This window comes from Vigna unguiculata, chromosome 5 (genome assembly GCF_037176805.1).
Source record: "Vigna unguiculata cultivar grain cowpea cultivar isolate G323 ecotype 2 chromosome 5, ASM3717680v1, whole genome shotgun sequence".
Taxonomy (NCBI): Eukaryota; Viridiplantae; Streptophyta; class Magnoliopsida; order Fabales; family Fabaceae; genus Vigna; species Vigna unguiculata.
The window spans coordinates 622,142-630,002 of record NC_140796.1 but is presented as its reverse complement, the minus strand read 5'-3'; the positions used below and the strand labels follow the sequence as shown (position 1 = coordinate 630,002).

At 32.0% G+C, this 7,861-nt stretch overlaps 1 protein-coding gene across 1 annotated transcript; it reads left to right on the top strand.

Moving 5' to 3' along the window:
- Window positions 1–3,526: 3,526 nt before the first annotated feature.
- LOC114185027 (mannose-6-phosphate isomerase 1-like) lies at window positions 3,527–7,845 on the top strand. The gene is made up of 5 exons (XM_028072512.2): window positions 3,527–4,233; window positions 4,337–4,504; window positions 5,940–6,152; window positions 6,519–6,785; window positions 7,245–7,845. The coding sequence occupies exons 1-5, from the start codon at window positions 3,943–3,945 to the stop codon at window positions 7,560–7,562; spliced, it is 1,257 nt and encodes a 418-aa protein (XP_027928313.1). The 5' UTR covers window positions 3,527–3,942; the 3' UTR covers window positions 7,563–7,845.
- Window positions 7,846–7,861: the final 16 nt, after the last annotated feature.

Sequence of the window (7,861 nt, the reverse complement as noted above, 5' to 3'; positions counted from 1 at the left end):
TTATAGAATGATTCTACAGAAAATATCTTATTTTCTCCAATCCATGCTCTTCTATGTGGGTAATCAACTACGGTAATATAATACTTTTCATAAAAAAAATAATAATTTATCATATTTAAGTCTAATTTAATAATCCTAAAAAAATAAAATAAAATAAATTAAGAAGCGTCGTTTTATGAAGGAAGATGGGCTGGTTTTGTCGGCGAGAGTAAAGACGGGTTCTCCAGTGCGTTCGATTCGTGGGACCCACTCGATGGTGATCGTTAGTTCTGTTACGTTACAAACACACTGCACCGACCCATACAACGGCGTCGTTTTGTGGCAATGAGGGTTATTTTGTCATTTTCTGAATTTTTTCACGTGCCTTTAACACCAACGTGAGTACGTGTTTCTTTCTTGTTCCTCAAAATGTTATTTATCATTGCTTTGCTTTGCTTGCTCCGGAAAAAAAACATGCACCTTTCTTTCACCTACGAAACCTTCTTCACGCACCAGCACAAATTTTGGTTCTGATGTAAATATTAAAAAAATATCACTTCTTATAAAATAGGATATACAGTGTAATATTTTTTATGGAAAAAAAAATTGTAACCAAATAATATGAAAAAGCCAGATTCTATCATTACATATATGCATTCCTAAATTATAGTTTATATATTAGTTAAGTTAAATTAATGGCAACAAGCTTTAATTCAAAATAGTTTATTCTTTAGTGGTTCTTAAAAGCACGTATTGATTCTTAATTCAATTTTAAGATTTGTATATAAATATACGAAAACTACAATTTGTATTACATGCGGGATTTGTTTCTCTCACACGTGATTCTTACTTAATTCAGTTTTAAAAATTCCATGCAAATATATTTAAACATATTTGATAATTGTGCATGATTGGTAGAGAACTCATATATACCAACACAGCATGGTATTGTTGAGAGAAAATATTATTTCATAAGTATACGTGGTTTATAGTTTAATCTTAAATCTGCGTTTGAAAAATATATTCATTTATTTTATATATTTTGAATTATTTTCTAACACCTTAAAATACTAAGTCTTAACTTTTGATTATGACGATTAATATTAACGCCTAACATTTTCTTTGTTTGTTATAAGTGAAATAAAGAAGAAAGAAGACAAAGAAAAAACGTAAAATTAGGGATGAGCTGGCGTGCAGAAGACCCGCACAAAAAAATGCAAGACAGATTGAGATATTGAATTTGTTGGTCCGTATAGACCTACAGCCCGCGCGGGCTAAAGATAGGGCGGACTAGCCCACTAACCCACTTATAAAATTATATATCCTCATTATTTTTAGTTCTCACATCATTTCTCGTGTTTCTTTAAGTTTCATTTATTTTTATTATTATTGTTATTATTATTATTATTATTATTATTATTATGTTTATGTTTATATATAATCATTGTATATAAAATAATGATTTTAGTTCTTGAATATGAAATATCTTTTTATACATTTATACGTACATATATTGTAAGATGATATGTTATTATTGTACTTTAGTTATGATCTTCGTTATTATTTTTTTTTGTCTTTAATTAGGTAAATTAATTGGAATTATTTCGATAAAAAATAATATATTATTATAAAAAAATAAAAAAGTTTTTATTTTAGTCAACAAAAAAAATATTTCGTTTATCACAAATGCGAGTTAATCCACAAGATAGGGTAGACCAAAAAAGTGAACTACCAACCCGACCTACAATTTGTGGACCAAAACGCAGGACGAGTCAAAATGGACCACACTAACCCACTTTACCACCCTACATGAAACTATTAGGACTATATTTAAAAAAAAAAAATCATTTGAGACTCATTCAAACTTTCCTTTTATGAAGAAATTATAAAGCTTGTATGTACTCTGCATAATCAGTTCATATACTCGATTGTTTTTTGAAAACACACTTACTCCATTATTGAAGGCTATAATTATTTGTTTACAGAGTAAAAATAAAATTACACTCATTCCCTTAAATTATTTAAATTTCAAAACTGATAACTGATATGTTATGTCTTATTTTTTTTAATGACTATGACTTCCCCTTTCAGAATGCAATTTAATGTAATAATAAAAGTGATAATAATAATAATAATAAATATAATAAACAATAGCGATGAAAACAACTATTTCGTTTCAAATTAATTAATTAAAAAAATTAAATGTCATACAACTTTTCTTTATATTATATTTTCAGTTTTTTTTTCTTCATCTATCTAGAATTAATAGTGTAAGTTGACTTCCAACGTTCTTATTGTATTATTCAATTCTTTTGGTTGGCCAACATCACTCGATTACTATAACACATAATTAATTAATCTTAATTATTTCATAATTACATTTGGTATAGTATTTTTTTCAGTTGAAATCTATTAATAATAATAATAATAATAATAATAATTTTCTTCACTTCTAAAGTTTGTAATGTTTTTTCCTAAAGTAATAGTTGACTAAACGTGTATTAATTAAATTTTTAAATAAGAGAGTTATGGTTAAAAAAACACTATTATTGTAGAAGGAAAGAAGTAATGGTGAACAAATATATATAAAAATAACTTACTGGTCAAAGTGAGAAAAAAAGTGAAAACGAATGAGTGAGAAAAAAAAAGGTTTTGGTAGGAATAAATAAATAAAAAGGTTAAAAAAATTGATATCATGAAACAAAAATTTAATATATTGGATTGAGTATTTAGTAATAAATCAAAAGTTATATTTAATAAATAAAAAACTTGACATATATAAGTTTACGGCAAAACCAAAACAAATAGAAAATACTAAATTTGGAGACCCATCCAAGGTTTAAAGTCAACTATTGAATTGTATTTTATTTATTTATTTATGTAGGCTTATTTTGGTACAAGAGGAATTTAATTTTCTCATACCCAAAAGTTATGATTTCTAAAATCCTCAAAATATGATTCTAAAAATAATCAAAATATGTATATATTAATAAACAAAATTATATTAAATTTCTATAAATAGAAAAATAATATATTTTTAAATGATTTTTTTTTAATTTTAACACAGGAAAATGATATCTTGTATGAGGATATTTTCATTACAAAACTTAGTTAAAAATTATGCCTAAACAAAATTTCATATGAATGTTATTCTTCATAAGTAAAGTAAATTAAACGCGAACGCTATTCTTTATAAGTAAAGTAAATTAAATGTGGAAAACATAATTTTCCAATTTAAAATCACCTTAAACTTCAAATTTGTCTGTACACTCATTATGATTTGTCCACGTTAAATGAATAGGAGTAATAATAAACAAAAATAATCAAAGTATTAATAAAAATATATATTAATTATAGTAAAATAATAATTAAATTAAATATTTTAAATTAAATAATCTACAAAAATTACTTTTGTCCTATTATTTTTCTTCATCACACAATTCCATTCTATTTTGACGTTATTCTATGCTATAAAACCATCATTATTTCTCAGGGATTTTTTACCTGTTTTTGAGTTGTTGATTTTGACCTTTAGTTCCACTTTTTCTCTTACAAATATTTGGGTAAGGAAAAGTAGGAGTGAATTGAAAATTTGAGAAAATCAGTGATGTAGTAGAATTGGAAAGAATAAGAAGGTTCATAAATTGTCTGTTGGTGGTGTATGAAATTCCTTGTTCTTAGAGGCATCTGAGAAAGCAAGAAAGAAAGAAAGTAACAAAAGGTAAACACAAAGAAACCCATTGAACAAGAAGAAGAGGAAGAAGATAAGATCACATCATAGCAATTGACAAGAAAGAAAGTGGAAAACTTGCATCAGAAAAGGACACATCCCACACCTTCCATTTCCTCCGCTTGCGCCATCTTCTCTCTCACTCACTCTTCAAATACCAGCAATGTCTCTGCCTCAATCTCAATTCCCATTCTCTTCTTCCCTTCACTGAGACTCTCTTTGCCATCGCTACAATGGAGGACTCTCCCTGTCATCTTCAGAGACTCCGTTGCTCCGTCAAAAACTACGATTGGGGTCTCCCTGGTCGCGTCTCCGAGGTTGCCAGACTCCACGCGCTCAATTCCAACACCCCATTCCACGCGGAGGACCCTTATGCCGAGCTTTGGATTGGGACCCACGATTCAGGACCTTCCTTCTTGGCCTCCAATGGGGTCTCCCTTAAGTCATGGATTTCCGACAACCCTGATGTGCTAGGAGACCAGGTTCTTCGCAAATGGGGTTCTGATCTCCCTTTCTTGTTCAAGGTATATCTCACCGATCCCTCCTTTGTAATTGTGACTGGTTGTGTAAGTGGGTGTTTCGGTTTTGGCGCAAGATTGAATCTTTTCAGCGCGTTCTGTTTGTTAGGTGCTGTCTGTGGGGAAGGCTTTGTCTATTCAGGCTCACCCTGATAAGGAGTTGGCTAGAATTCTGCATAAGTTGCACCCGGATTTGTATAAAGATGGGAATCACAAACCGGAGATGGCTCTTGCAATAACTAATTTTGAGGCTCTTTGTGGATTCATCACTCTCAAGGTACCACTCCATTATTTGGATTATTTTTATTCTTATTCTTATGTTAAATTATTCATTTGTTCTCTGTGATTGTCTCCAGGCTAAGTTCAATAATTATAAATCTTCCTCTTCAACCTTCCACCATTCTACCAAGCCTAGTTCCTTTGCATGATGATAATAAATTTTATATTTTCAAGATATGATTTACTTTTTCATTTAGAATTCTCTTTATCAAGTAGTTGGAACATTTATAACAGGATTAACGAGAGAATACTCTTTTAAGTTTTAGTTTGTAAACTTTGTATGCAAGAAAAGTTTAATTCTGACACGTACGTATGAGCTAGTTTTGGCTCTTGCTGAGGTCCCCAGATAAAACTTTCTGACAGTATAAACTACAACCAAACATTGTTGAGGGACCAGAAATTTAAAACGGGAACAATTAGAAACTAAATGAAAAAATTACCTTTTTACTATATTTTATATTCTTGGTATGAATATTATGAGAACAACGGATTTGATTTTTCATCAACTGTTCGACAACAAAAAAAAAACTTTATGTCTGTGCTGTGTTTTTCAACTTTGAATGGATGTTTTTGAGTTTGAGCCTTATATTATATGGCAGAAAACTGGATAGGGTCTGCGCGAATTTTCTGTTCTAAATATTGTTGTTGATTGTAGATACATCAGAATTTTTTAATGTTTTCCTGTAGAGTTTGATGTGTAAAAAACCACTTTTTGAAAAGTTAAAAAATATTCAGTATTCATGGACTTTTAGTGATTGGATAAGAACTGCCCACCTGTTAGGTACAATCCCTGTGATGTGACTGAATGTTCCTTTCTCTGCTAACTTTACTTTCGTTATTATGTCAATCACGTTTCCACTTGTTCACAGGCTTCTTTCTGATGCAATGCAACCTGTGATAGCCAACCAACAACACAATTAATAGAGAACATGTCAAAAGAATCGAATGATATCCGTTTGAATGAATAAAGTATGAGAGTGATAGTTATAGGGCAGATAGTGGGAGTTTGATTTCGTTTTATTATAGATCTTAGTGTGGGACTGCCAAACCGCAGCTATGTTACTGTAATTTAAGGTTTCCACGGGATTTGATTTGGCTTGGTGGATTTGACGTTTATTGGTATTTTCATTTGGTTTACATGAGGAATGTTGTAGTTGAAAACCAAAAATTTCAGTACAGGAATATTTCTTTGTAGTTTGAGACCAGTAGGATTCTGTTTTTAATCATGGCAATAATTCAAAGATTTTACTGCTTATGGGAAAAAGTTTCTTGAGTGGTTCTTGTTGATCAGTGATTATTTTCCCTAGTTCTTTCTTTAAACTTTTTCCCTTAAGTTCCGTCTTTGTAGGGGTCAGAACTTGTGCTAGATGCTGGGACATTAACTTGCTTTAATGATTTCTTAGTAAATGAGCAATCTCCCTGTTTCTGTTTAGGAGCTCAAGGGTGTGCTTCATTCTACTCCTGAAATTGTGGAACTAGTTGGTGCTACAAATACAGACCTGGTCTTACAAACTAATGATGAGGATGGTGAAGAAAAGGTGAAACCTGTTTTGAAGGCAGTGTTCACGGATCTCATGTCAGCTAGTAAAGAGAGAGTAACTGATGCAGTAAACAGATTGAAAAGTCGTCTGCTTCAGGAGAATGAGGTTTGTTCGTTACATGCGCTAATCTATCATTCTGGTTTTGTTCCTTTTATACCCTTATTGTTATTTAGATATAATATATAGTCCATGTAAACATGTCAGAAATGTGGCAATTTAAGTCTGTTCTAAGGGTCACATAATCTCATGGTCAAAAGTAATGAATACAATATTATTCTGAAACCGCATGTTATCTCTATTTCTGATCCTCTCTGTATTATGTACTGGAAATACAGTACTGTGACAGCTTTTCTATTCACAAGACTTCACCTTCTTGTTACATGATTAATCTAATAATTTAGTTCTTTTCTTTCTTTTTTGTTGAAATGATGCCAACATAATCAATACCATATTACTATGCTCTTTCGTCAGGTGAGGCAGTTGACAGATAAAGAGCAGCTAGTACTGCGGTTGGAAAGGCAATACCCATCTGATGTTGGTGTCATAGCAGCTTTCTTTCTTAACCTTGTAAAACTCAATCCCGGTGAAGCTTTGTTCCTGGGGGCAAACGAACCACACGCATATTTGTCTGGGGAGTGCGTTGAATGCATGGCAACTTCTGACAATGTTGTGCGAGCTGGCCTAACTCCCAAACACAGAGATGTCCAGACTCTTTGTTCTATGCTCACTTACAAACAGGTAAATGATGCATCAAAGCTGTTGCTAGATCTTTTAGTTCAGATATTCAGTTTACTTGAAGTAATTTACTGTTCCCTTTGGTTATTCTTTGATATGATTTCTAATAAATAATGACTTGTTAAACCTTGTATTTCTTCTGCCATACACCTGATCACTCAGCTCAGGCACGTCTTAGTTTTTTGTCTTCTTTGAATTTCATCCTGGCTATGGATTGATCCATATTGGTTACTTCTCTTTTGTTTCTTTTATCCTTGGCCTTCACCATGCCTCATGGATTGCTTTTTTGATTATTGTTTGTGAAGTTTTGACTCAACATGAGCAGCATACTAGTAGGCATGCATATATAGTTGAAGACTGAAACGCATTTTGAGGGATGTTGGTTTGGAATGATCACTCAATAGGTGGCTTGAATACATGAGTTTCTATGTTTGAGGCCATTTTTTCTCTATTTTCTTACAGGGTTCTCCTGAGATCTTGCATGGAGTTTCTCTTAATCAATATGTAAATAAATATACCCCACCATTTGAGGAATTTGAGATTGATCGTTGTATCCTTCCTCAAGGGGAAAGAGTGGTGTTTCCAGCAGTTCCAGGTCCTTCCATATTTTTGGTGACTGTTGGGGAAGGAAATATGAATACAGGATCACCCAAAGGGCACGTAGTCACCCAAGGTGATGTTCTTTTTGCAGCCGCCAACACTGAGATTAGTGTTACCAGCGCATCTGAATTGCATCTGTACAGAACAGGGGTAAATAGCAAGGTTTTTCAGGCTTCTTAACCTTCGGCACAAGGGAGTGAAATAATGCAATTATGTGCTGCCTGGAATAGAAACAGTTTAGTTTGTTTAGTGTACATGCAAGAGTAAAAAAAATTACAATTGAATCTTAGAGAAAAGTTCCTCATAGAGAAGTGGGTTATCCATTGTCATTGGTTTGTGTTCATTATAGAAAAGTGGGTTGTCCAGTGTCATAAATAATGCTCGTTAAAAGCTTCATCTCCACATGTATTCGTATTTTATCATTTTATATCAATAAACGAGGCGCCTACAAGTATTCTTTTTATATGACTGCTTTGAAT